The following is a 17,286-nucleotide window of genomic DNA, read 5'->3' on the forward strand; positions in this document are numbered from 1 at the left end:
TCCATGGCAGGGCTCTGAATACAGATCTTTTGTTCCCATGTTAAGCCAATATTCATTTCTTTTCCATTCAAGTAGAATTTGGCTGTGATTACCATCGGGTGTTTAATGACCCCAAGAGGCCTCAGCATCAGTCCCACCTCGTCTGGCAGCATCTACAGTGGCTCAGAGTTGTGAAATACACATAACAACATCAGCCCTCAGTTTAGCACGAGCTGCTGAAATATCCTCCAGACCTGTCTTTTTTTTCATGGGAGATTCCTGCCCAATGCCATGTTTAATACAGGCAATTTGACACTGTCAAAGGGCAACAGGGAGCATTTCCTCGGGAACTGCAAGCACACCTCAGCATGCAAAGTACTATTTTAATTGCTGAACATGCTCCAGTATTACTTGGAAACACTTAATACTGCCCAGAAACAAACAAATCCATTCAAAAAAAAATCTGGACAGGAAGGCAGGACCAGAGCCCTGCCTGTTTCCAGAAGTGCTGAAAGAAGCCTCCAGAGCTGCTGCTGTCTAATCAAGTCCACAGGCTGCTGCTGGGTGAGCAGGTGCTCCTGGGACCCACCAATGCACCCAGAAGCTCAGGCACGTGCAGGACTGCTGTCTGCCAGCTGCAGAGAAGACAGCTCATCTAGTACCTGGGCATGCTGCAAGATGTCCAGCATTGCCTCCTGGTACACAAGCAGGCAGTCACTTCTGATGAAGCAGGAAAATAATTAATAACATTAAGAATTTCTCTGTCCCTATGTACATTTGGAATTAATGCTAACAATACAGACTATACAGAAAACGCAACAGAAAAATGAATACAAAAATACCAAATTAAAAGAAAGACAAATCATCTAATGGTACGAAAAACAACTTATGAATTTATCTGAGAAGATGAACACTCATTGCAAGGAATCACTTCTTTCTTCATGAAGAAAGAATATATGGGTCTATTTTAACTTGGTGAGATAACTAACACACACTTCTTCACATCTATTTTCTTTCAGATAGTGTTTTAGCAGTTCATTATTTGCATCAGGCATAGAATTCTGAAACTGGAAAAGCCTCCTTTCCCTTTAATATCACCTTCCCTGGAGACTATAACATTACTTAACATTCATCTCCTTCAATATGTATTTTAAAAAAGGCACCCTCACAATCTGACAAGTAAAACCTCCAAAAAAAATAATTCTTCAGTGACAGTGTTCCCAAAAGGAATCCAACTTTGACTAAAATTTGAATAATGTGAGCGGAAGGAGCTGGAAAGGTACATTACTGAATAATTGTTCATTTCATGTAGCAGGGAGCAGCCTCCACTTGAAATGACAGTTTCACTGGAACAATAAAATAGCAAAAGCAGACTGTAAAATAGGGGAACTCTCTGGCCAAGGTCAGCATGCATGACACATTTTTAACTCAAAACCTGAAAAGACTTCAATCTATTCTCTTACTCAGCCAGCATCCTTCATGTAACAAATCAATACAAGCTATCTGGTTTGTCTTTTTGATGCAAAACCTTTGTACAAGTAGTCATGAATCATGAAAAGTTACCTGATTTGCAGTGAAAATGAGGAAAAACATAAATTCTCACAGAAGTCAGGATGAAATTGCACCAATATTTAAGGAAAGACCAAACTGTTTAATGCCATATTAGGCTGTAAGACAAGAATTTCTATTTCCAAAAATATTCAAAGATTTTGTCCCATGAGTCATCTGCTTAGAAGATCACATTCAACCCCCTGTTTTTGACAATTTGAGAGCCTTGTCACTTGTCTTTACTCACTTTACTCACTCAAGCTGACCAAATAAATGTATTTTCAGGGGAACCCCCACTCCAGAACTGCTCATTTCGTGTTGGTAAGGGCAGTCAGCAAGAGGGGTAGGGATCAAGTTTCTGACCTGAGCCAGGTAGAGAAGTTACTGAGATTTTTTTCAGTCAGCTCACCACACTTAAGGCTCAGATTGAACATCTGAATTTAAGTAACTGGAAGTGAGATACTTCAGTGACTTTGCCTTTATACTCCTTTTAAAGATTTCTGTTAGACATATTTGAGAGAACGTGTTTTTTTAAATCTGTGTAGAGAAGAAAAATACTGGCAGAAAAAATTTTGTCTTTGGCATCAAAGAAAAAATAAACCTCCTGTTGCCAGAGTAATAATTCTCCACAACATAAGTATCATGTTTAAGGCTTCATTATGCTAGCGACAATGAAAGAATTTAACCCAACATGTCTACGCTGGCCAGCTCCTGCAGCTTTGCCAAGGCATGAGAGGTCACAAGCCTCCAGACCTCACTGATGTCTTTTTTTCCCCTCTGCATTTTGGCCTCTCACTGTGGAACAAACAAGTATGGTTTCTTTCTAGCTGCTCTAAATAGACAATGTTTAGAGTGCGGCTGTATCGGCACAGGGGGTATGTTAACAACCAAGAGTCAAGTCTAAGAGCAGATATATAGGAAGGAAAATTCTTAAATGGCATATTCTGCATGAGGAATGGCAACAAGAGACTACAGGGCACTGACAAACACACAACAGCAAACTAAAAATCAGATAACTGAAGCTACCACATTCTTAATCATCCTCTCTATCTGATAGCTGATCCTCACCCAGGACGAGGGCATCTGGTCTACTATAGTCAATCAGCTGCACAATATGTCTGCTGCCAAATTAGTGCCAAACCTCCAAATGCAAGAGAAGACCCCCAAAAAAATAAAGCAACTTGCCCAGGTAAAAGAGCAAGCTACAGTCAGCAAACTAGTACATAAGGACCACAGTATCTCAAAAACCCCAAGTTGAATGCCCTCATTTATCTAGCACCCAGACTTTCTCAGATACTAATCACAGTGCAGATCACAGAAAAGCCCACCTCTTCAAAGTTTGGCAACCCTGAAAAGAAAGCTGACTCACTTGTATGGTGGCTGGGGCATAAACAGTGTCATTATAAGGCAGTTGCTTACAAAACAGTTAGCAAAAGTTTAAAACAGCTGCATATGCCTACTTACATGTCAATCCTGGGAGGAGCCAATGGCAGTAGTTGAAGTAGGAGCTTTACACCATTCTTCCAGCATTCCTCTTTCTCAAATTCACAGAAAAGGTAGGTACATTCATCTGCTGAGAACTGGTAGAAAGCATGAGCATCTTGAAAATACAGTTGTCTGTCCACTGTTTAAAGAAAGAAAAAGATATCCTTTAAACCTTTTGCATTTGAAGGCTGTGTCCCAAACACCTTCTGCATTGCATCCAACTTTAATTCTGATATGCACCACTACACAGGAAAAAAGAATCACAAACAGTATAATAGCAATCCTGCCTTCCAGTATTAATTCAACGCATCTAAACAGAACAATACCAAAAACTCTATGTGAAGATCTCCAGGTTCCTGACACTAAAGCATTAAGACTGCTGAGTAATCAATTTTGAAATCAGTTTAGAATTGGGGGGTTTGGCTGGAAGAGAAAAAACCTTTCCCTTGTCAAACTTCTAAGCTTTGATTTCCATTAGCTTCTAATCTGTTCTCACTAATGGCCAGGCACTAGTGAACAAAGTTCAATAATGCAGATGAAAAGATGAAAAGGGTACACTAGGCTAAAAAAAAATAATAATAATTTTTCTAGGTTGAAAAAGGATTAGAACAGTTTCATGTCTAACATTGTCTTCATAGCACACTCAGAGATTCACCACTTTTAAAGCCACTCAGCTGATGCTTAGCACATCTTTATCCCGGCCTCTGCACAAATTCAAGGATACTGGTTCTGTAGAATAAATCCAGGTAAGGTAACATAGTTATATTAATAGCCGTCATCTTCCCTGGCATAACTGGGATTTAACTGGATTCAAACAACAGGTTCCAAAGCCAAAAACACAAGTTCCTACTGGGGGAGTCACTGAATCCTTGTTGATGCCACATTATCAGATACACCATCAGTGTAGCTGTAGCAGCAGAAAATCTTGAAGTATACTCTGTGTGCAAGCTGACACTGAGAAGTCTCCCACAACACCTCTCCCTCTCACAAGGAGGAAAGGAAATTGTGTAACACACCCCAGGGCTGGGAATGCACTGAGTTAAGCTATGCAAGTAGTTACACCTACAGTGGTACTGTAGTCCCTCAGGTTTCCAGATGTTGGTTATCCTTGTGGTTATAACCAATGACATCATTTGGACCATACCCTTAAACCTGGGGTGGAAGGGGAGGCAGCTGGGAAGAACCTGGCATGACAACCGCTTCAAGGAGCAGAACGCTCTCACAATCCATTGTATTCTAAAACTATGGAAAACAGAGAGAGGAAGGGGAAATCACTAATTGCTAGAAAAGTCATCTGGCAAATCTGTGATCTACAGTGATTAAATAGCTGCTGTCTTCTGAAAAAAATGTAAGAGGTTGAGGAGAGAGGAAAAAAAGGCTCAAAGAGACATGCACACTAGCTGCAACTTGGCAGTATGCAATTGCATTTGCAAAAGCAAAAGGAAGGAACTTGCCTAAAAAGAGAAATTCATCTTTGACATTTATGAAATGAAAGGTCACAGAGGTAAGCCTACTGAAGAGGTAGTAAAATAAACAAGTGTAACTAAAAATGGATCAACTTGCTTTCCCCCACACACACCTTCTTCCTCTCCCATAAAAAATAAAAAAGAATATTACCACATGCAGAAGAAACTGATAACGTTCCTTACACTATCAACACTGACCTGATAATATAATGCCCATATCCAGAAGCAGCTGCCACACTCCAACTGCCATAGATCTGCACTTAACAAATGGGCAGTGCTCCAAGAGCCAGTCTACCAGTTCTGATCCAACACAGCTCCTCCTGAAAATAGACAAAGCATTTCTGTAGCATAAGATGCAATTAAAGTTAGTTAAAATGTAATTTCATAAAACAGTGTGTTATTTTTTAAAAAGAGGTAGTCCTTTTGTTCAGCAGAACAAACCCCTTTTTCTCAATTACTGTTTTAGGTAACCCTATTCATTTCAAGGAAAGGAATTATTCTGTCAAGTCTCAGGGGCACTTACAACAAGGAAACTCATGTTAGAGAGTAAGTTCCCTTACATATCTAATTCATGTAGCACACTTCACAATGTAAAATATTTTTATCACTTTGTGCTGCATATAGTCTTCCAAAGACACAAAAGAACTAAATAAAATCCAGCTTTTAGCCTCAAGATTTTATTTCCTTTCAGAGCATAGGCATAAGCAACACAACTAAACCCCATACATGCAAGACCTTGAGAGTTGCTCTAGGATATACTTCATCTTGCATATGATTGGTAAACTTTTCTTTTTAATTCTTAAGGAAAAGTAACTTTTTCCTCAAATATGGATATAAATAAATGGTGTTACAATAGAGACCTACATATTTTGGCATAACTGAAAATAGGAGAAAGCATTTATACTGCAGTGTAACACAAACACAAAATCACTTCGTTACAGAAATATTCCATAAATTATATGCAAAAAGAAAATCACTGTAACTAAATCCTAGGAATCCAGTTAACCTCTTCTGTAGCTCCAGACTAGGACTGAATTTACCACTCTTTTCAGCAAAACAAATGCCATTGTATATGAAACTGTAAGGAATTAAATTAATGGACATACAGACAGGCAGGCCATCACTGCTTTCTGAAAACTGACAAGGTAACATAAGAAAAAAAATTAAAACCTCATATTTTAAGAGAACATTTTAGTTTCTTAATAACACACACAAGATCTTACTTAGAATTTAGTCTCTTTTCAAATAAGATGACAGACAAATGCAAATAAAACCCATGCAGTTGATTAAAATGAATGATCTTGGGTTACCTGCAAATTCCAGTAAGGTACACCCTGTCTTTAATCAGGTCAGAAGCTTGTAGTGTGAAAATATTCCTGAGGGCTCTCCCAGCACAGGAGGAACTTTCTCCATAAATCTGAATGAAAAGAGAAATAAAAAAAACCACTGTAACAAACAAGGATTTATTCCCATTGCAGTAAATTGCTTTGCCACTGTCCCCTCCCTCCCTCTGAGCTATGACTTCTCCCCTGATAAATGACTAGCAAACTGTCAAAGCCTCATAGAAAATGCACCCCAACTTCTGCCATACCTACTCTCATCTACCCCCATGGGCCAGATGACGTACGTCTGCCTAGAAGAGCAGAGATTTTACTATCTGCCAATTTTACCTTTGAACAACAAATATGCCTAAATTAAAACAAGTGTCATGCTAGTGAAGAAGAAAGACTTAACCACTGCAAAACCATAAATACAGTGGAAATTAAAATTATTCCACATGTATTTGTGTTAAATAATTGAATACATACTAAAATACCATTTCATATTTTTTTCCATTTTGTTTAGGATCTTTGTGGGTATTCTGTAACAGCTACAGGTCAGGTACTTTGCACCTTGCTGTGAGAATGGGGTCCTTAGAATGGCTACAGGTTTTGATTCCCCCATGCCCTTACACCTTAAGGCTGCAGGTGGGTCTATCAAAACAGGACATAAATTCCATCTTTCCTAAAAGCATGTTCCACCTGGGTTCCACAGACTACTCCTTACTGACAAGTTTAACTCCAGCATACATTTCCACATTTCTTCCCAGTACCAACAAAACACAGCAGTACCACAAACTACTAATTTGAAAGAAAAATCATGTCACAGTTTCACCTCTTTTGGTTCTTATGTTTTTGAATCTTTCAAGGAATAAAAAATAATCCTGAGACAGTGAAGTCTCATGAGGTGCAAAAATAGAGATCTCACACTCTAAAATACTGAAAAACTGCGTTAAACTGGGAAAATAGTTTAAATGGCTAGAAAGCAAGTTCACATCAGACTTCACAACAATTTTGCTGGCAAATTCAGTAACAGGAATTAACAATTTCTAAAACACAGATTGTGATTTGTTAACTTGATTTAACTGCAGGCTACATCTAGAAGTGTCTTCAAAGCTATGACTAAGGGGTTGAAATAAAGCAAAGATATTCCTAATACGTTGCTATATGAAATGGAATTAAAATGAAACTTGACAAGTACCTTGTTTGAAGGAGTTTCCAGGTATGGATTTGAAATTCTTCTGGACAGGGTCTGTAAGACAATTTGGTAGTTTTTTAGTTTTGTTAGGTGAAGTCGCCAACTAAGACATTTTACGTTAGGAAAAAAGCTTGGTAAACTCACTTCTGAGTTGTTTGCTACTTTTACTCTGGATCTAGTAAAGAAGCTTAGCAATAAGATGAGTTCTGTAGAACTATTTGGGTGAGGAAGGACCAGAAACGACAGTGAAAATTTTCAAGACAAACCTACAAAATGTGAAGTGAAAATACAGTACCATGAAAGCAGGATGTACTAGAGGAAGGAAAACGTAATTGTGTGGGCCTTAATACTTCTTAAAACAAACAAACAAAATTCAGAAAATACACCTCAGTTATAGAACTTCTTAAGGAACACCACTCTTCTTAAATGAAAATTTTAATTACAGGGAAAAAAATTACCTTTTATTAGGATAAATGAGGAATCATAAGGTGACAACTAGGAATGTATCATTGCTATAATGGACATCAGCGTTACCTCTGTCATGCCACATGTTGCACTGGTAACAGCATCTCAGAAATGGATGCTCCAAAATTAGAGGGCATTCAAACAATGATATTAGTAAGAATAATAAAGGATTTGGATAAAGATTAGAAGAGAAAGAAAAAAAACTATAATTAATAACCTTTAAAAGGTGAGATTACAGGAGAAATAATGCCATTATACTAAATAATGAAATAGCACAGAGAAAAGACAGATTTTGTGTTCTCTGTTTTATATAAGGTGAGAATAACAGATCACTAGGTGAAATTAGAGAAGTTTCATATTTGAAGAGACAGAAAGGAAAATGACAACTCTTTACCGCTGGGAAAAGCAAATGCCAAAGTCTTACTGGCATTCAGTAAAGATCATTGATTCAAAGTTATAAAATTAACTGTGGAATTCTGGAGATAAACATCCATGCAAGAGTCAGGTTATCTCATCCATATTCACCATGGTACTTCCATATCTTGTCAGTGTTGAAAGACATGACCTGGCCTACTCTGATGCTTACTGGTAATTCCTATCTCACTACAAGCTGTACAGTGCACAAATAAATACTGCCTAAAAGAAGCCTGGAACTGGAACAGAAGAAATCGTGCAGGTGCACTGGCAGAACAATAGGAGGATTGTGTGGTGCTTGCTCACATTATTCCAACTTGCAGGCAAGATAATTAATTCCTCACTTTGAGAAGGATCCAATTCACACATGGTACATTATAATCGCAGGAAAATCATCCTTCACACACCATAAGAATTACAGAATCCATATTTCAGTAAGGCCACCTGCTTTCCACCCTGCCCCCCATGTTCTTGGTACTGTATTTTTAGAAAGGGAAGGGAAGTGACAAGGAACCACATAAGTATCAATCAGTGTTTACCCTTCCATGCCCAGCAAAAATGTTAGCATAGTTCCATGCATAACAGCAGACCCATACAGAAATACTGTAACATAAAAGCCTGATTCCCCTCGCCCATACCCAACAAATGTGTCATAAGACTGCAACGGTGCCTCTGGCCTCACTTACTCTTTCTAGCAGACATGTCATTAACACCTCGATGTTACAGCAGCCTTACATACCGACATTTCAATTGATTTGTGTCCAAGCTTTTCATTCAACAAGCCTCACTTATTACAGCAGCACGTCCAAGTTCAGACATCGATTTCCCCCCTCCCTGCAGGCTGGCACTAACACTTATCTGCAAGCCAATTCCAGTGATGCTGGTGGGAACAACAGCCCAGCAGTCTGGTTTTGTGAGGAGGAGTGAGTTGAGACCCCCTGCCTCTGCTGGGCTCTCACCACTGGCCTTGTGCCACCCGTGCCACTTGTCAGCCTGGCTCACTAAAGAGGAGGGCAAAAACTCAGTAAAAAAGGACTGGAAATAAAAGTATGACATTTCAGTAAGTTGGAGCAGCTCACAAAGTGTTGGATGAGCTCCAGAGCCAGAGTAAGGCTGCATAGGGGAGTCAGTAGAGATGAGGGGAAGGAGGAAAGGGAAGGGCAGCAAGAGCTCCCCTGTCTGGCAGCAGGGAGCCTGACCCACTCAGCAGCTGTGGGGACCCCCAAGCTGGGTCTGCACACCTCCCCGGTGCTTCAGACACAACATGTGCCCAGCCATGTTTCATCTGGGCCTGCAGTTGCTCTCTCTGGGCTAATTTCAAGTGAAACTGGTACTTTTACACTTCCTGCTTCACATCTGTTTTAAGAGGCTGGACTAGGTCCAAATTTGTCCCTTTCTAGAGCTTGCTGCCCTAGCACCGAGATAACTAGTTTTGTTTATGCAGCACACATCAGTGGGCACTAATGACATCCTATGAAGTGAAAAAGCACCAGGCAGTAAAACTTTGACTTCCAGTTCAAAGTCAGACATTCTTTTGGGTTGCACTTACTAAGCCACTACACACAACAAGTCAGTTCACAAAAAGAGAGAAAATGGCCATGAGGGCAATGTCCCTTTTTCCACCAGACCACAGAAGACCTACAACATCACAAAAACTGAAATCATGTTGCTTATGTACTCAGCTGTCAGAAGATGGCTGGAGCTATGAATTACTTCCAACGAGTCTGTAAAAGATGACTCAGGCTGAAAACTAATAGAGCAAAAAAGTTTTCTAATTTATCCTCCAAACCACATGGTGCTAGTTCTGGTGCAGGGGAGAGAGAAGAAATTCACAGCCCTGAAAGAGGAGAGGGACAGGCAGGACAATGGTTTCTTTTGGTGGTAGCCTGAACCCAGATCAGCCCAGAGTAAGCATAAAAACAGAGCCTAAGAGTGTACATTTATGCATATCAGGCAGGAACATACATACCTGAAATTCTACAAAGAAAACAGAGATTGCATAGGAGAGCCACAAGACCCCCAAAGAAGTGGAAGTGGTGTTCCGGAATAGAATAAAAGTGATCTCTCCTGTTGATGCTAGCAAGGAGGAAGCACCACTCCTCCCTGAAGGTATTTAGTAAATACAGGCTGCTTTTCCCAAATGACTCCCCACCACCACCACAAACATCAATTCAAAACACATTTGCAAATAACTCTTAGAATGAGCCAAAAAGTGCTTTTAAAGCAAATTCATTAGCTGTCAAGTGAACAACTTGTCCCTAGTGACAATCACCTTGGAAGAGGCACCAGGGCCTGTGCCAAGAGACACGCTGCCAGCTCAAGGAGAATCTGCGCCAAGCCACGAGGCAGGGAAGAGATGGGGACGTGGTGGTACATTTGGTCCTGTGATGGGGAAGGAGCAGGTCCAGAGTGCTGGGTGCCCTCTGGGAGGGCTCTTCTATAGTACATGAGCAGGTGTACATAGGGGGCTTCAGGTTCCCCATAGGGGATGCCAGAAGGAGGAAACAGGGAGATGAACCTTTGCCTGGGTGAGCATGAAGTACAAATAGGGCATTGGGACTGGCAGCCCATCTTGAGGGCACAGCCTGCACAGGAAAGGAGGCTCAGGAAAAGGTTTTAGAATAGTACTGCTAAGATCCACATCTTTTTACACCACAGATAACATGGTCTGAAATTGGGAAACACTATAAAAGTTGTTGCTGTGATATTTAAAACCAATAGAAACACAGGGAGCAGAGCAGATTTTTAAAATTCCAGCTAGATTTTTAGAAGCAGTACCTAATTAAATGACTGATGCTACCAAGTATGGCCTATACCTGGGTTTAAATTTATACAACTTCAGCTGGACAATTGTTTTCAAACAAGCTGAGAATCTCTCCAATTACATAAAGTTAAGCATGTGAGGTTATTGATGACAATAGTTTAATATATGAGCAAAATCCAATTTCTGAAGGGTTTGGAGAAAAATTCCCCCATAGCATATCGTACAAGATAAAGTGTACTAATGAGAGCATGTTTCAGTCTTCATTTGAAAGATCAGGCATTGCAGCACTGTGAGATATTGTGTTAGTTCTTTATATGACAGAGTATTGAACTGGCTCCATGACAGAAATTCCCTATTTATTTCCTAGAAACTGGTTAGCATTCTAACCACAGAATAAGGATACTACAGAGCATGTTCTCAGTCATGCCTTTTGGGGATACATTTGAATTTTCTCATAGTTTTTAAAATCTGGGATTTTGATTTGGCTTCATCCCTACTTCAGATGATGTTGTCTACTAGCTGCTTGTGCTTTCCCTCCTGCCCAAGCTGTTCCAACAACTGCTGATATTTCTGCCTTTGCCAGCAATGCAGTCGTGGTAGCATCAGCGATGCTCCATACATCTGCTAGCAATTTAATCCCCATCATGCTCAGAAAGACACAAAGCAACAGTGCTTGACGCTTCAATTCAAGTGCTTTCCTCTGCTGGGATTTAGTACAGTGGTAGCAGCCAGCAACCTGTCTACACTAGAAGTCACACTAACACTACAGAAGAGGCCTTGGAAATTGTAGGGAAATAATAATTACAAATACAGGATTCAAGGCCTTTCTTCTATTCTGGTATTCCTGCGCAGCAAGCAAGAAAATAAAGCTTTGTGTCTTTTATATTAATTAAGGAATTGTTTTTTAAAGTTTATTTTTATTAATTAAGATTGTTAAATATTTAGAAGAAGGAACAGGGGGATTTAAGCACCTTTAAACTTCAAAGAAACAAGGACAGAATCAGTGTTGTTCCCCCAGCAAATTGTTTAAACTTCCATTTCAATTTTTTCAAATATTTAGCTTTTCACCTAGTTGTATTACCAAAATCTGGATTAAGAGTTTGCAGTCAACAGTCAAATTTTAATAGTTTGTGGTTTAAAACATTCAAATATATTTGTCTATTTGATCAGGCCTTAATCTGCGAACATACCCATGATCATCTTCATACTGATAAGCAGTTCTTGATAAGCAGTTCTAATAACATTTGTGTATAAATATAAGAAAATGAGTGTTTGTAGTTTCAGGGCTTTATCACTATGTCCCTAAAGAATTTAGCATAGTATTTTGTGCATTCCAAATTGGATTACTCGGTGTGCTTAAAATTAAATAAATACTTCAGTGCTGTACTCTATCAGGGCTTATTTCCCTAAATATAAATAGCCTGAAAACAAAACAAAACAAAAAATTAAAAAACACCACACACCATCAAATTTGGAAACACATGTGGTGTATTACAGACTACCTGGTAATGAGATCATTTCTATTCCCTGAAAGGGGGATTTCTGCAACTGCTCAAAGCCTGAATCCTAAATTGACTAATGTGACCACAAAGGAAATTATACATTCAGATGGATTTCGAAAAAACATTTAAGCATCCAAGCCTAAAATGCACTTTCACAAGTATTCACACTGGAAAGTTCTCACATTCCAACCATGAGAGATAGTGTATATAAAAAGATCACAAAGCTGAATCCAAATTCACTTACAAAAACAAACACACGTTTGTGCTTTTCTCTCTCCACTAATCATTCAAATCTAACACTGCTGCTCAGGAAAAAAATAAATAAATAAAAAAATCCAGCAGGGGTATTTATTAATTTCCCTCAGGCTTCTCTCCCACTCCACACAATTCAAAAAGTAATTATTTTTTTTTCCTACATAGATTTCTTTCTCTCATTATGAACCCTGAAAATGAAATATCCTAATAACAATAGAAAGGACTGTAAACGTTCAACTGATGAAAGTCAGTATTTTTTTTCCCCCCTTCTAAAAAACTGATTTGCTCAAAACAAGCACCTAAATAATAAGTGAATTTCCATTCCAGCCCTGATATGAAAATGAATCCTGGCAGAAAGCTGGGCTATACCTTCCTGACAATCTATCCCCAACGTGCAATACAAGAAGGCAGCAATTTCTGTAAGAGTAAAATGCTCATTTAATCCAAGTGCTTGGTCATTCCATGCAAGAAGGGGGGAAGGGAAAGAAAAATCACTGCACAGTTTGTGTTATTGCTTGGCCAACTTCACATTTTTGCATTTGATATCACTCACTTCTATAGGGTTTCTGAGCAGAAATTAGATATAGGCGTTGTGTTTAACAGATTAAATGTTACTGCTGTTTGACGGTGGCTGCATATAGCGAGTATTGTCATGAATCCCAATCCGTTTCCATGTGGCAGCAGATTTTTACTTGTGGTTGCTAAGGCACTGCAAGCAGAGTTGGTTCTGCAGATAGCTGACTTTCAGCAGATATCGTTCATAGGAAATGTAGAATATGCCTGACTTTCTGCCAAGTAATATCATAGCAAACAATCTTCCCCACTGCTCTTCTCAAAAGACACCATCAGAATCCATGGATAATGAAGAACTAATGGAACAACTTCCCACATTAATATTAAAGATGAAATATAAAATTCTTTATAAAGGAAATTGCTTTGATCTTCTTAAACTTCCTATACTTACGTGTATCAGAAGAAGGTCAAAAAGCTATCAAATAAAACATCTGTATTCAGCAAAGCTTGCAATTTTGGGTTCCCAGGTGAGACCGAAGAGCTCTCTGGACACACCCAAATGGGTCATTAGTGAAAGGAAACTGAGGAGTGCTTTCTCACCCGTTTTCTGTACAAAAGGAACTTGCACGAATCTGAATAAGTTATTTCACAAAAGGGAAGTTTACTAATCATGCTTCGTTCTTGCCTCCCCCAAAATGAAAGAACTGAGAAAAAAATGGTTATTATTTATATAGACAAACAATGCTCTTCAGGTTTACACACTTATTTCTGAGACAACAGCCATTATAGGAATGTGTTTAGAAGCATCTCTGCATTTTCCAGTATATTTCCCACCACGATAAGTAAGATAAGTATGGTGAGATGTAACTAACAAAAAAAAAAAAAAAAAAAAGAGGTTATTTGAAGCATAGAAAATCTTGCACAAGACAGTCACACTCGAAAACTTTTAAAGCCACCATATCCTAACAAGGACTATAATTTACTGCACAATAGCCAATTTTGTTTGCAAAGCCGTTTTCTTTACCCAAAGTAAGTTAAGAATAGGAATAAAAAGTGACAGAAGAAAATACAGAAGGATGGGTCAGTTGTTCTTTCCTCTTTCCTAGTCGTATCATGGGAGGAAAGCCCTGGATAAATCCAGATTCAGGAAGCCATTGACAAGTGCCTGGACCTCCTCTGTACCTGTCCTGTGCCTCAACTACAGCAGCAGGATGCTGCCACTGAAATCAAATCAGTTCCAGAGAAATAGAGGAGTGGTGAACCATTGGAGGGAAATAGCTGGGCTTGTCAAACTTTATGTTTCTTACAAGAAAGGAGACAACCACTCTCCTGGTGATGATGCAGTTCACAAAATGATGCTGCTGACAAACAGGTCGTGTGTGCCTCTTCTCTACTTCTGGCTGCCTCTTCCCATCCCTGCCACCCTTCTGCCTTGGGCTAGCCCTCATGTTTGTGAAGCCACTTACTCAAACAAGCCAAAGTACTAGTGGCTTAAAACTGGCTTAATGAGTAATGATTGATTTTAAACCTGATTACCTCACTCTGCTGTGAGCAAGACAGGCAAAAGGGAGCACAGGCAAAAGCAGTGGGATGCAGAGGGAGGCAGGAAGGGACAGCTGGGCTCAGAGGAAGCACTTGTTTATGCAGAATTAAAACTGTTCAAGGAACTATGGCATGAAAATGCCATAAACCCTTAACTTCTAATAAACCCTTAACTTCTCTGCCCTGTTAACATGAACAAAATTCAAAGGTGTCAGAGCAGAGCACTAGTAATGGGGAACTTAACCTCCCACCTGCATATTCACATGAGTACATCATTTAAGTAAAACAAAAAACTCACCTCTAACTCCATAAAGCTATTGTAAACTGAGTATGCTACAAGTACAGTTTACAACATAAAAACAGAGCTTAAACGTTTGATATTCTTTCTTATAAAAACAGTGATTTTTTTTAATTTATATGCTAATGCAATGCTTGCAATGAGCATTTTTTTTAAATATGAAAAGCATAAAATCAGTTTTACTGTTTCTATGTTTAATATAATGTTCAAATATGCATAATACCTTTAATTGACTACTTGTGTTTCTTCATTAATCTAACTTCTTTATTGCAGCATTTTTGTTCCAGCTTGCAGTTTCAGTAATACCATTCATTAATGTTCCCTGAAATGCTTCCCAATACATTTCACTCTTCCTGGCTGTCAGCATTTTACAACAAAGCAGCATCCTCCCTTTTTTCAGTACAAAACAGGTGCTGTAGAGTAAAAATTGAGCAATATCACTGTATTTATTTCTCTTTAAACCTTAGCACTTCATACACAGAGTAGATGTTCTTTGTAATCTACCATCATGTTCCAGACCATCAGCATCTGATTTGGTTTCAATCTGGAGTATACCACCAAAGAGCAGGTGGGTATTTTTTCATTATTATTGAAATATTATACAACAATTAATATTTCTAAAGTGGCACGTGTTATAATTTAATAATAAATTATTTGAAACCTCCAAAAGAAAGCACGCTGGATATTTCACACTACAAATAAACTATGTTCCCAATTTCTCTTCACAGAGATCTGAATGAAGATGTTAACAAAACATTGAAATAAAGATCAGGAGTGGGAAAGTGTAGATTGAAAAGCTCTACATATGCAGGCAAAGTATCTCTGATGGCACATTTCTTGTGCTGCCAGTGAAATACTTTCTCATGACATTTCAAAATAAAAAATAACAACAAAAAAGGCAAAATGGCACAACAGCTTGGCAAAGAAATTCTGCAAGTCTGACTCACAAGCAAACAGTAGTAAAATAAATTTAGGAAAAAACAAGGTAAAGGATTTCATCATTAGTATGGAAAAATGGCATCATGGAAGAAAAATAAAGATCACTGGTCAAAAATACTGTATGGCCCCCACTTTTACAGAGGTGCATCCTCTGAAAGCACTTACCTCTGTACAGCTCTTATTTTCAATCAAATGACTTCAGACAACATCTCATTTAGACACAAGCATCTATCTAGTTTATTCTCACTCTGTGTACTACTCTACATGCAAGTCATATAATAAAAATGTTGAATTTATCCTAAATTTGAGAATAGAATAAACAGGGGTAGGGGAGAAGGACAAAGGCTTAACAACATGCAGAACGTAAGTACTCAGAAACTCAGTTAACACAATAATAAAAAACAACAAGGGAAAGGTGCATATCCCAAAAAATACGTACAATATGTGCAAGCTCCTTACCTCCCCAAAGCTGCCATGTCTCTCAGAACAGCTATATTAAAACTCATGTACCATCACCTCTTGAGACATGCAAATCTTATCTATGTTTTCATCAATGCAAATACTTGTTTGGGTTATTGACTTTATAAAACCAACAAACGTTTGTTTATACATTGATCAACTCCTTAAACTGTCACACTTGTTCCCCTTGTTATTTGTTGTCCCAGCAGTATGGTTAAAACTTAGAATGACTGAAAATTAAAATAATCATCATGCTCACAATAGTCAGACTATTGCTGTGTATGTGCAAATAGTACAGAGGTTCCTGCAAATAAATTTTCAGGGAAAAGGAAGAAAGGGGGAAGAAAAGCCTTGCTAACAGTCACCTCTATGCCCCTGCCTCCTCAGGGGGGTGGATTTCAGAGTCAGAGAGGGCTGATGCGTTTCATAGTCATTATAACTGCTATTTGTAACCTCCCCTGCCATCAGCCTAACCTGCCAAAACAAGAAAACCCATTAAATTTCATGGTGGTTCTTGGAGGATGCAGAGAAAGTCTGAGAAAGTGGCAGCCATTCTATGAGGCTGGCAGATGTTAGTTTTGCAGAGCTGAGACCTACAGAAAGACATTCTCTGAGATTACAAAGTGAGCCACCAGAATCATGTAGAACTTCCCATGTAGAACTTAGCAGCTTCCTACATGACAGCCCTGTGACTCTCTCCCTTGTCCTGCACTACTGGGTTTCTGTCTCTTGCATTCCCTGTCTGGTACCAAGGCCTTCATCCCAGTGGACAAAGATCATGTAAACGAGTAAGGTACCCCTGCCAAGAATAAAAGTTAGCTGCAGGTGGATGGAAGTGCTTATTCCCCTTTATTTGTGGGTCATGAGATCATCTCTGGGACACAGAGTAATTTTGGGCACTTTAGCACAGGAACACATTGACTACCAAGAACAAAACTTTCAGAGCACTTGTTGTGTGAGGGAACTGGGTTGGTCCAGCCAGAAGACAGGAGTGCAAAGAGGGCTCTAATGCCACCCTCCACTATCCAAAAGGAGCTACAGAGGAAACAGAGCTAGAGTTTTCTCAAAGGTGGACACTTTCCTAGACACAGCATTTTAAAAAAAGGGCTCTGAAAGTGACACATTTTTACAATAGCCTTT

The 17,286-nt window shown here is 39.0% G+C and overlaps 1 protein-coding gene across 2 annotated transcripts in view; it reads right to left on the reverse strand.

Annotated features, from left to right (window-relative positions):
- RAPGEF5 (Rap guanine nucleotide exchange factor 5) overlaps positions 1 to 17,286 on the reverse strand; it is a 160,943-nt gene that overhangs the window by 122,947 nt on the left and 20,710 nt on the right. For both annotated transcript variants that reach the window (XM_082753751.1, XM_082753750.1), the window contains exons 2-5: positions 6,999 to 7,049; positions 5,789 to 5,895; positions 4,677 to 4,798; positions 2,992 to 3,151 (exon numbers count right to left, since the gene is read on the reverse strand). In XM_082753751.1, coding sequence (XP_082609877.1) covers positions 2,992 to 3,151; positions 4,677 to 4,798; positions 5,789 to 5,895; positions 6,999 to 7,049 — 440 coding nt within the window. The remainder of the gene's footprint in view (positions 1 to 2,991; positions 3,152 to 4,676; positions 4,799 to 5,788; positions 5,896 to 6,998; positions 7,050 to 17,286) is intronic.

The sequence above is a fragment of the Aythya marila genome, assembly GCF_965140915.1.
Source record: "Aythya marila genome assembly, chromosome: 2".
NCBI lineage: Eukaryota > Metazoa > Chordata > Aves > Anseriformes > Anatidae > Aythya > Aythya marila.